This window comes from Heterocephalus glaber, unplaced genomic scaffold, assembly GCF_053883595.1.
Source record: "Heterocephalus glaber isolate CG9 unplaced genomic scaffold, H.glaber_assembly_v1.0 deba00001719, whole genome shotgun sequence".
Lineage (NCBI taxonomy): Eukaryota > Metazoa > Chordata > Mammalia > Rodentia > Bathyergidae > Heterocephalus > Heterocephalus glaber.
In genome coordinates, this window is record NW_028258432.1 from 3199031 (window position 1) to 3217945 (window position 18915).

Genomic DNA, 18915 nt, shown 5'->3' on the forward strand with positions numbered 1-18915 from the left:
GGATAACAGCATTTAGGATACTGTATCCCATAGCACATGACACAGGATGAAGTAAAGAAGTAAGGGATTAAAGGATCCCTTCCTCCTTCCTCCCATCCCTTCTTGGGGAACAGCTGCAGTCTGTAGCTGTAAAAATTTCATAGTTGGGGACTACAGAAGGAAAGTGATTCACTCACAGGTTATTTGGCCCCGCTTTGCCCGGTGCTCCACATTCTCCGAGACCCACTCAGATTGCTATATCCCTACCTCCAGCAAATGGCTGCTACCTCCATTTGTTTCCTCAGCTTAAAGGAAACGCACAATGAGGGTGGCTTTGTAAAGCAATTTGTTCCTTTATCACCAAAGCCCTCAAGTCCTACACTCTACGTAACTCTACACACAATTCAGTTAAAGACTGAAATTATTTTTAAAAACCTGCAATATATACTGGTTGCATATAAATAGGAATTTTATCCAAAACATTAACAGAACAAAACTTTAAAAAACCTTCAGATAAACAGAAAGATAATGACAGTCTGAATACAGGGGTAGATTACAATTTATTATTAAAAACAAAAACTATATTCCCTTTAAAAATTCCATGGATAGTGGTTTTAATTAGTCTTTGCCCAAAACAAATATTGAACTTACTTACAATGGCATCCTTAATTCTGATTACTGCTGCCCTAAGAGTGACCTGCATTGTTCTTACATTCTGTTTCGACTTTCACCTGGCCTTTGGTCGACTTTAGTAAACCTCTCAAGAAGAGTACTCTTGTACTTGCTCCTAATTCCAATGAAAGCACTTCACAAAGCTAAGCATGTAATATAGTTATTTCTTCCTGTTACCCTTTTTGTTTGGGTAATTTATTTTTTAAGGGTTAATACTGGTAGTTACTTCCTTGAGAAGTACATCTTGAAGTACCCATTTGTGTGATGGGTCTGCTTATTAAGCAAGAAAACATGAGTACATTTTTATCAAATCTCGTAATGACCCTCGGCTGAAATTATCTGCCCCTCCACACAATTACTCAAGAACAGAAGTGCCTTTTTTCTCTGTATTCCAAGTGTCTAGCACATAGTTAACATAGTTAAATTTTTTTTTTTTCGTACTGGGGAATGAACTCGGGACCTTGCATTTGTGAGGCAGGTGGTGGAACCACTGGGCTAAATCCCCGCCTTGTTAAATTGTTTTTAAAATGTATGCCACAAGTGAGTGGATCTTTATGAATGGGAATCAATTCCAAACTCAAAGTGTGATATTTAAAAAAATTTTTACTAGTACATATTTGTAGAACATAATGATTACATTTATCATGGGGAATTGATATATGTACATAACACATTTTTATTGTTTTTATCCCCTTCATCTCTTCCCCCTCAAAGTTTGATATTAAAAAATAATTGAAAAATAAGTTCCAGCCCTAGAACCAATATGTAAAAGTCTGATTTTTAATGTCCGTATATTTCAAGCCTTATGAATAATTAATTAAAACATCTTTAGATGTGTACTCTACCATATGCAATTTCACTGAAGTACACAAATGAACAGAAATAGACCTTTTGTTTCCTCTTAAATCACTCAAATTACTGCATACTGATAATTATTTTAGATTTCAAAAATGTCTTCAAAAGGGGAAAAAGGTAAAGCCATCAACGACAGGTGGTGGCTATGTTAACTGTACCAAAGGGTACTGCCTTATTTTTTGTTTGGCATAGAAACCATGGAATTTCTCAGAAACAGAATGCTCTGAAACTGGATTATACCAGCTGTTCCCCCTCTCCTGTAAATCTGAATGAATGCTCTGATGAATTTCAGGCCTCCTACCATGGCTAGTTCAGCTTTTAATGGATTTTTTTCAGCTTCATCTTGGAGTTCATCCACAGACTGAAATACAGCATTTCTAACATAAAATTTTGCTTCTAAAATATATTTGTAAAACATGAGTAGCAGATGAGCTAATGTTTTTAACAAAACAGGCAATATATTGGCAAAGGTACCAAGATACATGCCACTCAATATTCTGTTTATTTATAAATTGTAGCTTACATAGTATAAAAGCACAACACAAAAAGTAATGCAGAGATAGGATTATATACATAATACTTTGACAATTTACTGTTCAAGCAAAGCTCTCCTTTGTATCTGTTATGTACAAATGCAGAGCAAATCATTTTGCTCTCACTTGGTAATTCCCAAAGATACCTTAACAATGAAGGTTTTAATAATTCCATAACAGAATTTTCTGTCTAATCTCTGAAAATCAAAATAGATTTTTTTCCCTGGGGGGAGTTCTTTCCTTTAAAGTATCAAACATAACTGATGTGAAACAACTGCTAAATAATTAAAACAATTTATCACTTTACAACTTCAATTGCTACCACTACCAGCAACCACTCCTTCAACTGTCTGTACCCTCATGTCTTTTCCAATAGTTGATGTCCAAAGAGGAAATGTGAGTTCTACATCTTAACAGGAAAGCAGTCAGTATAAATTGACAGTGAATCAAAATACCAAGTTAGGAGAACTATGTGCTCATGCAGCTGTGAGGTCTGTAGCACATATGAAGTTCTCCGAGTGCATGTTAAAGAAAAATATTTTAACTGCTGGGTTTTAAAAAATCTTATATGAGAAATAAAACCAATGAAAACTTGTAGCTTATAAGTTGTTATGTACATACTTAAAAGGGTAGGCAGGGTCTGAGTCCTGGGTCATCTTTTTCTTTTAAAATTTATTTGGTGAGTCTACTCCTATAAGCTTTATAACCAAGAAAATAATCCTAATTATATTCTAGGAGGGGAGTGGAACAGATACTTGTAGCTGAAGACAGGCAGAACCCGAGTTCTAAAATGATTCAGGCAGGGCCAAGGATTTAGCTCAGTGGTTCTGCCTCGAAAACGCCAGGTCCCAAGTTTGATCCCCGGTACAAAAAAAAAAAGTTCCAAACTTGAACTGCTCGAAGCACCAAAGAGTACGAATATTTGAAAACTTGGCTGGATTTCATCGCTTTGTTTAGTTTAAAATTAGTTTCTAAATATTTATAGGCTATTGTTCAGCTATTTTCTTAATTAAGAAATTTTGTAAAAACCTTATGTAGGTAGTATATATTCTTACCAGTATCACTGCTGTTCCTGTGACTGTCAGTAGGCTCCTTAGGCTGTGAGAACTTGATAACCCAACCTATAAGCTAGAGAGTGAATAAACTGGAAGATCTTCATGTTCCCTTGGATGATGAAGCTTGTTGGGAATAATGGTGTCTGTTCTGTCTATAAAAGTATAAACAGGACAAGCTAGTAAACAGAACATATACTGGGCTAAAAAAGAACATGGGTAGTCAGAGTAGAAGAGAAGAATTGGTAAAGGACAATACATCACCAATTCTTTTCATAAATTATCTGAAGGCGACATGATCCAAAAACCAGGAATAATACAGTGACAAGATCAAAGTGCTGAAGAGGAAAATAACTTCACATATAACATTTGAAACATTTTACAATTTGAAGAAACACAAATATTAAGAACCAGGTAGGGACAGGATGTATCCTAAAAATTAAAGTCTCCTAACTTCACACACTATACTTCCAGTTTCCCTAAAATCATTTTAGTATATGTGCTGCTGAAGCGAGCACAAGTTTCCCTAAAATCATGTGTAAAATGTGTGCATTTTCTCAAAAAGAGGGCACATAACTCTTTCCACCTTCTCAGATTCACAACCTATTAAAAGATTTAGAAAAATGACAACGATGAATCAGCAAAGATGAGTGACAACATGGTAAAATGCAATCATGGCTAGCAAATAAATATTATAAGTGTGAGCAACTAATGAGTCTTAAGTAGCTGAGATGAATATTAGATTCAACCGATTTTTGATAACAGTAGAGGTCTGTTTTAAAATTAAAAGGACGGGTGTGGTGGTGTATGCCTGTAATGTCAGCATTCAGGAGGCAGAGGCAGGAGGATCGCTGCAAGTTCAAGGCCAGCCTGGGCTACTTAGTGAGTTCAGGGCCAGCCTGAACTACAAAGGGAGACCCTGCCTCAAAACCCCCCCCAAAAAAGCTTCTCCAACAGGACTAAGCAAGAAATGTGAAATCAATTAATTCTAAGCCTTCTAGAAAAAAATTTTCATTTTCCACCAGCTAAGGCAAATTAGAGAATGCACACAACTGCTATCTAGCTAGAGTAAAGCAAAGTACTAAAAACGCTGTTACATAAAATTTCAAAAACTGAGGGTGTGCCTCAGTAGCAGAGTACATGCTTAGGATGTACAAAGCACTGGGTTCAATTCCCAAAACCTAAATAAATAAAAATTGGTCTTAATAAAATCCTGTATGTATATCTGCATAATTCTAGTTTTTGTTTTCACTTTACCTTTTCCCTGATTCAGTGTTAAAGGCACTGTAGGTTGCTTTCTCTACTACTCTATAAAAGAAAGCTGATATTACAATATGATACACACCTTTACCAGAGAAGTTACCGAAGAGAAATATGGGTAAGAGAGCAGAAAACAAAGATATAGGGCAACGGATCTTTTCCAAAAGGGCCTGGACGGCTTACTTCCACTGTAGCACACTATGTGGAACCACCATAATTATTCTTAGCTTCAGAGCTAAAGTCATGATAGGATATAGGTGGTTTTTACATACTTGTTTTTCACTTTTCCCCTAAATCAAGGAAAAAACCCAACAGTTCTAGACCCTTTCCTAATATATTCCAAAGAACTTCAGTAATTATAATAAAGTATTATTTCCTTAGTGTTTCAAGAAGCAATCTTATCATGACTGCAATTTAAAATGGATTTAGCCATTGCCTAATGATGAGGTTTACTAACGAAATATAGAATACTAATTTAAAGACAAAAAAGTTGTAGTGGTAAATAAGCCAAGCTTTGATCACTAATAAAATATGACTAATTTGGGTCAGGGATTTAGCTCAGTGGTTTCGCTGCCTGCTGCACAAGCCCAAGGACCCGTGTTCGATCCCCAGTACCAAAAAAAGAAAAAAAAAATGACTAATTCATAATAAGTTTTTTAAAAACTGAGTTTCCGAAACATTTCTGAAACATTATACTACTGATTGTCCTCTTTCTGTTGCAGTGATTTTGTGATTAAATGTTTTTCCAGATCATTAATTTTTTCTGGGCTGACAATGACACTTAGAACACCAGAGAATAAGGACTACTGGAAGTCTTTCATAAATACTTCCACATATGTAGGACACTGGATCAATTACCACCTGATAATTAGATGAACCTTTAGGAAGTGCTCAGCTGTTTACTGTTTTTCCTTTGCAGCAGACAGCCACCCACTACAAAGCTGGGTACAAAGAGTTCTTTACCACCACCTAGCTGTGCCCTGACCTGGACTACAATGCTGGAGCAATTCCAAACTTCCAGAAATCCCCAGGGCCATGGGTTTGCAGAGAAGTAGAGAAGCCTTGTTAGGGATCTGTTCTGATTTAAGCTGGTTCTTAACTGGGCCATTATGACTAAAAAAAGACTTTGTCTTTAAAGTACTCAATAGTGAGATTTAATCTCTTGGCATTTACACTGTACACACAAAAGCACAGAAACCAACCAATTTATGGCTCATTATAGCGTATATACTCTTCTGATTTTGAATACTAGAGAACAAAAAAAATGACATGATTCATCTCAAACAATAAGTTTACTAAGTGATTCATATTTTGCCTCAGAATATCTAGAACATTTTGTAAAAAAATCTTAGCAGATAATACATAAAGTATACATATACATGGGAATAAATTTAAGATTTTATAAGGCCTTATTTCTTTCTTTCTTTTTTCTTTTTTTGGTACCGGGGATCGAACTTGGGACCTTGTGCTTGCAAAGCAGGCAGTGGAACCACTGAGCTAAATCCCGGGCCCAAGGCCTTATTTCTTAATAGTAATTACAACCTTTGTAGACCATACATTCATTGAACTTTGGTAGCAATGAAAATTTTCTATACAGAATGAATTGTATTAAAATATAATTCATTAAATCTTACTTCCATATTGAAATTATATTGCCATATGAAAACATTTAACAATAATGTTATTTATGGAAAATAGGTTACTAAGGGAGCATTTGTTCAGACATACTCCCTTTATACTATGGTTATAACTTTTAAATTGATTACTATTATTAGTGGTTTAGAATGTTTATGTACTATTAAAATTTGTAACACTCCAAAGTCCACAGTAACAAAAGAACTTATTTGTATACGTCATCTACTAAAATGTATGGTTTATAGAATAAGAGTAAACAGTAATAACTTTGGTTTAGCTCAACAAATATAACTGCAGAAGGAAAGATTAAAATACTCTTCTGCAATTGTACTGCACTTTGTTTTTCTTTCCCTCTTGGCTCCCCACTAAAGGGCCTCCACAGATTTACAGTAGGATATATTAAGTACTGTCCTATTATTCAAAGTAGAAAAGACAGCCTGTCATTCATTCAGGACAAATAGCAATGCCAAAAGCACAAATTACACCTAATTACAGGGTATAACTTTGTCATCTTTCTTTTCATAATCTAACCATTTGCACACTTTGATTTTTGACTTCCATTTGGGTTTACATCAAAGCTTTGTCATCAGTTATCTGTTTCCACAGACATTTTTACCTGAGGCAATTAAAAAAAAAAAGGCTTTGCATTCTTGCTTTACTCCAAGAAAGCTCTAGTCATCATTGAGCTTACAGTATTTCATGCTTATTAAACTTCTGTATGTTGTTGTAAAGTTTACTGCCTTTGGCATAAGTTTTAAGTGGACTATCATTAAACCCAATACATTGAAAGCAAACTGGCAGTACACTCCAGTAATTTCCAGTTTTACCCATTATGTCTTTTTCCTCCTTTTCACAAAAATTATCACTATGAATATAGACAGCTTGAAATAAAAGAAAGCAATACCAACTTAATTTTATAAACTGTTAAAGTTTTTTTTTTACAGCAAATTAAAAGCTCCATCTTCTTAGTGTTTTTAAATACAGTATTCATTGATATGCCATGGAAAAAGGGAGTTCTACATCTAATAAATTTGCAAATTCACTTCCTAAGTGATTTTATTTCTAGTTGACTTATTATACACGATGGTTCTTGCTTTTATTTAAAATTTGTGACCAACTATTTTAGTTGGGTTGTACTCACACAATACAAAATATGGGTTCAAAATATGAATTTAAATAGTATCAAAGGAAAACAAACCGGCTTTGGTATTCTTTATTTTAGAATCCTAATAACTTTAAAACTTAATGCCTACATACAATATATTACTGGTATTAAACTCAAAGGTTTCTGAAAAATAATTTGTTAAATAATACTTTAGAGCGACATTTAAAACCCTCAATTAGCTGACTCACCAAAATAAAACCATTAGAATCTTGTGGCAATTGGCCCTATATTCATTGTAACTGTTGCATCTAAGCCCTCATAGCTCATGAACTTTCTAAATTATCCCTTGACCCCCTAACTTGATGGGTAACTCTTCCAGGAACAGTTATTACAGATTCCTCTGACACAGCCCATATTTTCCTGCTTCTACTTCCTTATTTTCCAGAGCAGATCACAAATTTTCTTGGCTTTGTTTTTTAATGGAAGAAAATGTGGAACTGGGCTATGGCCAGTTTCTAAGATTAATACACCCTCTGCTTTTACTCCTCTTACAACAGAAATATCCTCGCTTCTAAGTAAATCCAACCTTTTAACTCCTGATTTTGACTCCGTGTAACTTCCTTTTTCAAAGAAGACAATCTATAATTACTCTCTTTTGTAATAATTTTTCCTCCTTATTACATCATTTTATCAGCATTCAAACATCCTTCATCTTGTATCCTAGAATAAAAATAAAATAAAACCTGTCCTTGGTCTCAAATCTCCTGCCCACGTGTGCCTTACACATCCTTTACAGCAACTCTTGTAGAAAGAAGTCTACTCACTTTTCTTTGCTTCTTTTCTTTACAGTCTTTCCTCAAAAAGTTCCAGTTGGGTTTCCATCACTAATATGTCATGGCAACTCTTAATAATGTGCCTACTGCCATATCCAAAGCTCAGCTTGCTGTTTTCACCCGCTCAGTGGCAGTAGACATAAGTGAGCACTCCTGCATTCTTGGGACTTTCTCATGACTATATGGTGATGTCATGCACAGCACTTTGCCCCTTATCTAAAGCTTTGTGGTTAGACAAAAGTCCTCTTTTAAGAGAGACAAGAAACTGCCACATGAAATTGTGAGACCAAAGCGACTCCATTTTGCTAAAATCCACTATTCCCCTAGTCTCTCACAAATTAATGGTTAAAATGTGCTTGCTCTGGGACAAAAGAAACAATCTGTAACGAAGCAAAGTTCCTGAGTTAATTACTCAGCCATCTGTTTGCCCAGGAAATGAATGTTCTGGGCCCACTATAACCATATAATCTGTCAATGCGCTGACCATCAGTATGTGACAGTCGACCACTAACCTTTGTCCCTCTTTTCCCTCGTAAAACCTACATGTAGCCACCCCTCAACCCCCGATGCACCTAGCCAATCAGAAATGTACACTTCATGCTTGCTAACTGTCAACCAATCATGTAACTGCTAAGTGGAAAATCTCCAAACCTTGCTGTAACCTCTATAAAAACCCCGCTAATTTGAAATTCGGGGCTCTCAATCTCGACCCACTGCGTTGGTGACAGATGAGAGTCCCTGCTCGAGCTTGAATAAACGACCCTCGTGTGCTTACATCGGGATTGGCTTCCTGGTGGTCTTTGGGACGTGATCTGGGCACAACATTTGGGGGCTCGTCTGGGATCCCCAAGACCCTCAGGATTCCCATACCGGAGGGTCGATGCCAGCTGGTGAGTGTTTTTGTGTCTGTAAGGTGTCTGTAAGGTCTGGGGCCCAGTTTCTGGAAAGGTCGGCAGATGGTCTAGGTGGATGCACTGCGAGGGCCGCCGACCCGGGATCCTGGAAGACGTTCCGGATCCTTCAGGAGGGGACAGAGTGCCCTGTGAGTACGAGTCTGTGAGACTCCTAGAGGGATGGTGCGGGTCGCTCCCGTGGCACAGCGTGAGGCCATCATCCCATTTTCGGTTTTGCCTCCGGTCAGGCGGAGGACGCGTTTGTCTTGTTTTTTGTTTTTCTGTTGTGTTTGTTTGTCTGTTTATTGTATTGACTTGGACTGAGACGATGGGACAGACTGTGACTACCCCTCTATCCCTCATGAAGAACCATTTCAAAAAGGTTAGGGAGCGTGCTCATAACCTAAGTTTAGAAATTAGAAGGACTAAATTCATCACCCTCTGTAGCTCGGAGTGGCCCACCTTTGGGGTAGGATGGCCACCTGAGGGGACCTTTGATCTAGGGACTACGAAGAGAGTCCGGGAGGTCGTCTTCCGTTCTCATATGGGACACCCTGATCAAGTTCCCTACACTGTCACTTGGGAAAGTCTAATCTGCGACCTACCCCCATGGGTCAAGCCCTTTTTGCCTCCACAGAAACAGCAGCCAGAGGTAATCCTGACAGCCTGTGAGAAGACTCCCAGAGAGTGCGAAAAAAAGGCAAACCAAAACCAGGCCGACCGCGCCACTTTACCCGGTCCTCCAAGGAGGGACCGAGGAAGATCTCATCCCCGCCCCCCCTTCTCTCTCTCTCCTCCTCCAAGACAGCAGGCAGAGAGAGGACCCAGCCCCAGCCGGAGCTGGGGAAGGAGGGCCGGCACCCGGGCCGGCAACCGTGGTGGTCCCACCCAGAACACTCGCCACCAGCGTGCCTGGCAGACTCTACTGTTTGTCCGCTGAGAGAGATAGGGCCCCCTGATGAGCATGGTAACCAGCCTTATCATTACTGGCCCTTCGCCACCAGTGACCTTTATAACTGGCGTACTCAGCACGCCAAATTCTCTGATAACCCTAGGGATTTGATTAACCTATTAGAAACTGTCTTGTTCACTCATCAGCCCACTTGGGATGATTGTCAGCAGCTCCTCCAGATCCTGTTTACCACAGAGGAGCAAGAGAGAATCCAAAACGAGGCCAGGAAATTGGTTCCTGGTGACAATGGTCAACCCACCACCAATGTTGACACTATCAACATTTCTTTTCCTTTGTCTCGGCCCAACTGGGACTTCAACACATCAGAAGGTAAGGAGAGGCTCTGGGTCTATCACCAGGCTCTGTTGGGAGGTCTCAAAGCGGCAGCTCGCAAGCCCACCAATTTGGCCAAGGTAGGAGATGTACAGCAGGGGCCGAATGAAAGCCCTGCAGCCTTCCTAGAAAGAATTCAGGAAGCCTTCCGTAGGTATACTTCTATGGACCCAGAAGCAAATCAGACAAAGGCAACTGTAATAATACATTTTGTTAACCAGGTGGTGCCAGATATTAAGAAAAAGTTACAGAAAGTAGACAGATTAGGAGAAGAAAGTATTCAGGACTTAGTGACAGTGGCAGAGAGAGTGTATAACTACAGGGAAACTGCAGAGGAAAGACAGGTGAAAGCTAACGACTGCCAGACTAGAAACCTGGCTTGGATCCTTCTGGCTGCCACTGTGGGAGAGCGGAAGGAACGTGAACATCGTCTGAGAAAAATTGCAGTAGAAAGAGAAGGTAAGGGGGAATGCAGGGAGCACCCCCAGTTGGGAAAAAATCAATGTGCTTACTGCAAAGAGGAAGGCCACTGGGCCAAAGAGTGCCCCAAAAGACAACAGGAAAGTCACCCCAAGACCTCCGTCCTGGCTCTAGATGAGCTGAATGACTAGGGGGGATGGGGCTTGGCGCCCCTCCCTGAGCCCAGGGTAACCCTTAAAGTGGAGGGGGAGCCCATTGAATTCCTGGTAGATACCGGTGCTCAGCATTCAGTCCTACTCGAACCTCATGGCCATGTTTCTGACAAAACTTCCTGGGTTCAAGGAGCCACAGGCATGAAAAAGTATTCATGGACTACCCGGAGAATGGTGGACTTGGGAGTGGGCCGACCACTCAACTGCCCGATCCAGGGGGCACTGCTCTGCCAGAAAAACCTCAGTACACCAAGGCAGACTTAAATTGGATAAAATAACTGCCCATGACCCAATGCCTCGAAGGATGGTGGAAATCATCTGACTGTAAAATCATTCTGCCTGAGGCCTTGAGAGAACAGGTTCTTTCCAAAATGCACCAATCCACCCACATGGGCGTCCGCAAGATGGAGGACCTCCTAAGACATGCTGAGATCAAGATTCGAGATGCCAACTCCAAAATTGAGTGTATCGTTGCCAGCTGTAAAGCCTGTCAATTGACAAATGCTACCCACTATAAAACCAACCCAGGCAATAGGCTGAGAGGGAACCGACCTGGAGCATACTGGGAACTGGACTTCACTGAGGTAAAACCTGGAAGATATGGTTATAAGTACCTACTAGTTTTCGTAGACACTTTTTCAGGATGGACAGAAGCTTTCCCTACCAAGCATGAAATGGCACGGATTGTGGCCAAGAAACTGCTAGAAGACATCTTGCCAAGGTATGGTTTCCCAGTAATGCTAGGGTCAGACAATGGACCTGCTTTCATCTCCAAGGTGAGTCAGAGTTTAGTGCAGGTCCTGGGGGCAAATTGGAAACTACATTGTCCATATAGGGCCCAAAGTTCAGGACAGGTAGAGAGAATGAACAGGACCCTAAAAGAGACCTTAACTAAATTAGCCTTAGAGACTGGCAGTAACTGGGTGGCTCTCCTTCCCTTCGTCCTCTATAGGGTACGTAATTCACCCTATAAGATGGGACTAACTCCCTTTGAGATTATGTTTAGAATTCCCCCTCCCATTGTCCCCAACCTCCAATCAAATGTGCTTGTTGAATTTGATGACCAAGAATTGTTACTTTCTTTAAAAAGCCTCCAATTTGTTCATGAGGACGTCTGGCCTAAATTAAAAGCTCTGTACGAGTCTGGACCACCTCCTGAGACCCATCGCTACCGACCAGGAGACTGGGTCTTTGTCCAGAGACATCGACAGGACCTTGAACCTCATTGGAAAGGACCCTATGTTACTGTCCTGATCACGCCCACTGCTCTCAAGGTCGAAGGGATTGCCTCGTGGGTACATTACACTCACGTCCGCCCCGCAGATCCACACGCCATTCTAGAAGACTTCATCCCATCATGGCAGGTGTCCAAGGACCACGACAACCCTCTCAAACTCAGACTGCATTGTCAACGGTCATAATTATGGTAACTGTACTCTTAACACCAGTGTTGGGGAGACAGAACCCACATGCTCCCCTGAATTTAACTTGGATGATCATTAGTACGTCCACAGGCGACACTGTCAACAGTACATCTAAAGTGACGCCGCTGCTGACCTGGTGGCCCACCCTTGACTTTGATCTGTGTTGACTCGCTGCAGGGACCTGCACCATCGGAGACTGGGAAATCTGACCCGGGGGAAAGCCCATACGTAAAGCAAGTACCACCAAATGCAATAAGAATCTAACCCCCCTTTGGGTGTCCCTACCCATGGCTCCAAAAAGATTAGACCCTGGGTGTGGCCAACCCACCGAGAGAAATGTTTTGCGAAACACTCCTTTCTATGTCTGCCCGGGAGAAGGATGCTCATGGTCTCAAGCAGAAAAGTGTGGAGGGATTGATGAGTTCTATTGTGCAAAATGGGGATGTGAGTCCACGGGTACCGTCTCATGGGCTCCGCCTGTCACAGGCGATTTAATTTCTTTAAAAAGAGTCCCTGCCCCCCCCGGCCTTCTAACAAGCCGCAGTAACGGTAATGTCATGGTCCTTAGTGGTCCATGTTCAGAGTTCCTCTGCAACCCAGTCAGACTTTCGTTCACTGACCAAGGTAAACAGTACACTAGGTGGGAAACAGGCCGGGCATGGGGACTCCGCCTATATCAGGATGGTCATGACAATGGGCTAATATTCACTGTAAGGCTAAAAATAGAACCGTATATTGCAGGACCTCCCCAACCAGTTGGGTCAAATTCTGCACTAGTCCCACTGGTCCCCCCAGCTCCTCCTAGACCCACTAAGCCCCCTCCACAGAGAACCTCTCCCACGTTTCCCACACCTCCACCCGCGTCCCAGCTCCCCTCTCAGGCTGCCACCCAGGCCAAAAAAGTCAACCACAACCAAGATCAGGACCCCCTCTGGGGACTGATGGTTCACACCTTCAAAGCCCTAAATGCCTCCAGACCAGATTTTACTCAGTCTTGTTGGTTGTGTTATGACATTAAGCCCCCTTATTATGAGGGAATAGCTTTCTCAGGAAACTTTACTGAATCAGACGGTCCTACTCTATGCAGGTGGCAACAGAAGGGGCAGCCAGGCTAACCCTACAATCTGTAACTGGACAGGGAATTTGCGTTGGTAACGTCCCAGCCACTCATCAACACCTTTGCAACCAAACCTATCAGTCTAGTTCAGAAAAATACCTCATACTCCCTTCTGATGGATGGTGGGCGTGCTCCACAGGGCTTACCCCTTGCCCACATGGAAAGGTGCTCAACCAGACTGGAGACTTTTGTGTACTAGTGCAACTAGTTCCTAGACTATTATATCACTCAGAAGAAGATATTTTCAATCACTTGATTGAGTCCTCAGCCAGAGTTAAACGAGAACCTATAACAGCCATCACTTTGACAGTTCTCTTAGGTTTGGGATTAGCTGGGGCAGGAACAGGAGTTTCATCATTAGTATTACAAAACAAACATTATAATGATTTGAGAGTGGCCATAGACATAGATATTGAAAGGCTAGAAAGCTCTATCTCCCACCTACAAGAGTCTCTAACCTCCCTGGCAGAAGTGGTCCTCCAAAACCGAAGGGGGCTAGATTTAATTTTTCTTCAACAGGGAGGACTCTGCACTGCCTTAGGTGAAGAATGTTGTTTCTATGTAGACCACTCAGGGTTGGTCAAAGAATCTATGGCCAAAGTTAGAGAGGGTATCACTAGCTGAAAGCGAGAACGAGAACAAACTCAAAATTGGTTCGAATCCTGGTTTAACTCCTCCCCATGGCTAACTACTCTAATCTCAACCCTACTGGGCCCCTTGCTTATTCTGTTACTACTGTTAACCCTTGGGCCTTGTATACTCAATAGATTAGTTTCATTCATTAGAGAACGCATTAATACTGTACAACTAATGGTACTCAGGTCCCAATACCAGCCAGTTTCTACAGACCTAATAGAATTAACCTCCAGAGGCCCATGATTGGTCCTCTATAGCATCATGAGAAGGGGGGAATGTGAGACCAAAGTGACTCCATTTTGCTAAAATCCACTATTCCCCTAGTCTCTCACAAATTAATGGTTAAAATGTGCTTGCTTTGGGACAAAAGATACAATCTGTAACAAAGCAAAGTTCCTGAGTTAATTACTCAGCCATCTGTTTGCCCAGGAAATGAATGTTCTGGGCCCACTATCCATAGAACAATCTGTCAATGTGCTGACCATCAGTATGTGACAGTCGACCACTAACCTTTGTCCCTCTTTTCCCTCGTAAAACCTACATGTAGCCACCCCTCAACCCCCGATGCACCTAGCCAATCAGAAATGTACACTTCATGCTTGCTAACTGTCAACCAATCATGTAACTGCTAAGTGGAAAATCTCCAAACCTTGCTGTAACCTCTATAAAAACCCCGCTAATTTGAAATTCGGGGCTCTCAATCTCGACCCACTGCGTTGGTGACAAATGAGAGTCCCTGCTCGAGCTTGAATAAACGACCCTTGTGTGCTTACATCGGGATTGGCTTCCTGGTGGTCTCTGGGACTACGTGATCTGGGCACAACAAAATTTTACTCTATTTACCATAAGGATGCTATAGTCTCCTCCTTATTAAACAGAAGAAAATGCTGTTTTAGTCACAGAATCAGTCATGCTTCTGAGCAACTAGCTATTAGGAAGCATGTAACTGACCTGTTCCCCTCTTTGAACGTGCTTATAAGTTTATTATTCACTTTAAGCACATTACAGGACCTTACAGAATATATTTTAAGATTCTTTATGGCTTGTATTATTCTCTCATTTTCCCATTTTTCTCTCCATTCAAAAGGTGAAAGTTGCAGTGGCATTTTTCTAAGCAACCTTTCATCTTTCCAGCACCAAGGTCAACATTAATAAACATTTAAACAGTATACAAGAAATGACAGCATTAACACTGCAAGGGATGTTTACTCCTGTCTTTCTAGAAGCCACTTTTCTAGGGATTTCCTTCCCTTTTCCCATTATTTGTCTGACATTTCAGAGACTATATTTACTCTACAGCAGTTATCAATGTATTACATTAATACACACTTTCTAATGCATTATATAACATGATATGATGGCATGTTTAATAAGTAGTTTTGAAGATGTGATGCTTTCAGATACCTAAACTATCCGATATTTGTATTGATGACAAAGTCAGTTACTGTGATACTACAGTAGCATTTTGCTTACATTCATAATTAAGGAAAAATTTAAATTATAGGCCAATGGAAACAAAATGTCATGTTTTTCTAAGTTCATGGACCCCTTGCATCTTAGGCCTGCAGTGGGGGTGAGAAGTGAGTCCAGGAGGATTCAGAACTCCTGCAGAGGTTCCCTACTGTCCCCAGGATGAAAATTCTGTCACATGGCTTAAGGTGACTTCATAATCTGATTGATTCCCAGTCACCACTCACACCCATTTTTGCAACTCATATTCTTCTGAGTCAAACTCTTCCAGACCTCTGAAAAGATAATGCTTTGTTGTAACACTCTTTTTTTTTTTTTTTTGTCCAGCAAATGCCCCATTATCCTTCAGGTGTCCATTTCCTGCCATTTTTTCAGGAAATCAAGACTGTGTGAGGTGCTACCCCAGCACATTCCCAAGGCACCTAGCACTTACACTTAGCACAGTACTCAGAACATTGCTTTCAACTGTCCACTGTAAGCACATAAAAGATCTATAATCCCCGTTCCTTGCACACAGCCTGGTAAACAGTAAGATTCCAGAAGAAAGGAAGAAAGGAAAGAAGGGGGATTCTGACTTATCTGCTGTTTCACGATGGGAAGATCTATCCTCAGGTCTTAACTGACCCTCACAAATGTAAGCTAAGGTGTTGATTACAATGAGAACCAGAAAAGTATAGAACACCATTAATATAAATTCACCATATGCACTGGAAAGTTCACTTAACGTGATGATTGTGAAGGAAAGACATTTTCACTATAATTATAGGTACACAGGTGATACTAAGTTAAATAACTACAACCATACTAATACAAAAAATAAACTGAATTGAGAGATTAATCACAAACCAAAATTCTGGTACCTATCTCAGAAATTCTCCACTATGCGCACATGATCCCACGGATTATTAACAGGACCCCTTTCTAGAGAAATGTACCAAAATCACTGTGGTGGACAGTTTTCAAGCTATAACTATACCAAATACACCAGTATTCAGCTACTGTTGCTGAGAGAAATGTCCACTGCGGTAGTAAAAGGATGACAACCAGTAATTGGTCCACAGTAGATCAAGCAAAAGTGTCAAGAAACCTGATAAACAATTGATAATCAAAATGCTATCTGTAATACAAAATTAAAAGGCTGAAACTTAAAAAGTTGCAGGGGAAGGAGACTGACAGTTTAGGAAAAAATCTAAAATATAGGAGTGAAGTTTTTACCAAGTCAGGAAGCTAGAACAAAAGACAGATGAAGTTAAATCAGAGTCTATAAACTGCTAAGTGTGGAAGAAAATGGATGCAACTTTTGCTCTACGGAAAGTGATTGAGTCTCTTTGGTTGGAAGAGATTTGAGTAGCGATAGATAGGTCAGACTATTTTTAGGGTCTCTGAACAACAAAGTTGAAAAATGCAAGACTGGCTGGGAATGTGGCTCAGCAGCAGAGAACCTGCCTAGCATGTGTGAGGCCCTGGGTTTAATTGCCAGTATCAGAAAAAGAGGGTACATTTTATTCTAGACAGAATAAACACTGATGATTTCTAAAGAGGGTATCCTGTATGGTTAAAGTGATAGTCTGGGAAAGATTCACCAAAGGGTCCTAAGTAGGACAGACTAAGAGGCATTGAGAATGGCACAGAGAAGCCAAGGATGAATAACAAAATGAACAGCCTAACACAATATTAACCGAGAAGGGTCCTATGAAACACTAAAAGATCCTTCCATCCTGTAATCAGAAATAGTAGGGATGAGGTAAACTTACTGCATGTACTACCTATGTGTCATTTTAATATAAACAAAAATATCATCTGAATTTTAATTTACAAGGCCCGCCTTCCTTTTTGTTGTATTGGAATGTTCCTTGAGTTTTGCACTAGAAAGGCCTAATGTAAACTAACAAGTTAAAAAAAAGCTTAATTTCCAAAAATCACATACACTAAAATATCTTTACAATATTTTTATAGTACTTTCAAATTTTTAAATGTTTTACATAGCAGTATTACTTAAGTAGGAAATTTGACTTTTACATTTAATAGAGGTTGTAGGAGAAATGTTGTTTGTTCAGCACTTAGGGTCCACTAGTAAAGTGTAAATCATGTAATAACATTCCTCAGAACTGATAATTGAATGTAGTAACTATCAAGTGGCTGTTATGGTTGATTCTTCCGTGACTGAAAAGTTACTAGGACAATTCCACCATGCCATACAAATGCTGTCGTAAAACTTTTAGTTATAAAGGTTAAGTGATGTCCGGGTAAGTATGGGACGCACACCACCTGCAGATCAGGAGGTCACTATACCAAAGAGGGAGGCCGGGGAGAGGGTAGAGAGAGGGTGAAATAAGGGCCTGGAATTCCGACACACCCACACTCACCACCACCGCATTCACCAGGTGGGTGTGCCGCCCACGGGCTTCAGCCTCCGCGGGGCTCAGTCCCAGGGGGACGGCCAATCACCCGGGGTCCCCAGGCCCTCCGGCTTCAGACCCTTTCCGGTCGAGAGGCGTCCGAGGAGGGCGGAGCCTGGGCGGACTCGCCAAAAGGGCCGGTCCCATACCTGTGCGGAGGCAGTGAGGCTGCCTTCGCGCGCCGCGACATTCACACGGCCGTGATGCCAGGCCGCTCCTGCCCCTGCCAAGACCACGCCGGTCACTGCCGCTGCCAAGGGACCTGGGCTCAGCACGGCCAGTCGGCTGGCAGTAAGGCCGCGCCGCAGTCGTCCACCCCACACCGCAAGACGGACAGTAGACCGTGCTGCCGCCATCTTTGCGGAAGTGCTAGAGCGCAGCGCTCCGTCCCCTTTCCCCTCCCAGGACCTGAGAGCGCCCAACAGCCTGGCTGTCGCGAGATCTGCTGGTCTCCGCCTCGCCTCTGTGTTGGAGAGGACCAAGGTCCTTAGCGCGAAGTGTGAGTTCCGCGCGAGTGGGGTTGGGTTAGTTGAAATAGTGTAAGAACAGCCCAGACAGGTCTCCCTGATCCACGCAAGGCTGAATAGTGCCCCTATTGCTAGACAGCTCTGACTGCAGTAGACCAACTGAGAGGAAAGGGAGCAAGGACCAAAGGTAGATAATAAAGTGAGGCAAGGAACTTCCACTAAGTAGTCAGATTTATAGGACAATTTTGTTTGCAGAACTCGAAGATAGCAATGATTATTTGTTTGTTTTTTTGTTTTTGGTACCCGGGATCGAACTTGGGTCCTTGCGCTTGCGCAGCAGGCGGCGAAGCCACTGAGCTAAATCCGCGGCCCAGCAATGATTATTTGATCAAGAGTCTTGCTGCCTTGGATTCACCCAGGAGGACATGTGTCGTCCTATGTCTAAGAGGAAATCCAGTGTGTGGTGGGGCCACGGGAGCTGGAGAGAAGAGCTGCGGACTGAGACAGGCTCTTCTGGCAACAAGGGTGTTAGTTGTGATTTATCGTCGTCATGGTCTTAATGCCTAGTAGAATCCCATCCCCGAAGTGGTTGAGTTATGGGACTGAAAAAATCTGTACTTGCACGTCACTGTATTTGCTCTAAACACGAGTCTTTCTATATTAACACT

The 18915-nt window shown here is 41.5% G+C and overlaps 1 protein-coding gene across 3 annotated transcripts in view; it reads right to left on the minus strand.

The window, feature by feature from the left end:
* Micu2 (mitochondrial calcium uptake 2) overlaps positions 1-18168 on the minus strand; it is a 126674-nt gene extending 108506 nt beyond the window's left edge. For all 3 annotated transcript variants that reach the window (XM_021236362.2, XM_004854859.2, XM_004854858.3), the window contains exon 1: positions 17930-18168. In XM_021236362.2, the coding sequence (XP_021092021.1) occupies positions 17930-18136 (207 nt within the window). In that variant the 5' untranslated portion in view covers positions 18137-18168. The remainder of the gene's footprint in view (positions 1-17929) is intronic.
* Positions 18169-18915: the final 747 nt, after the last annotated feature.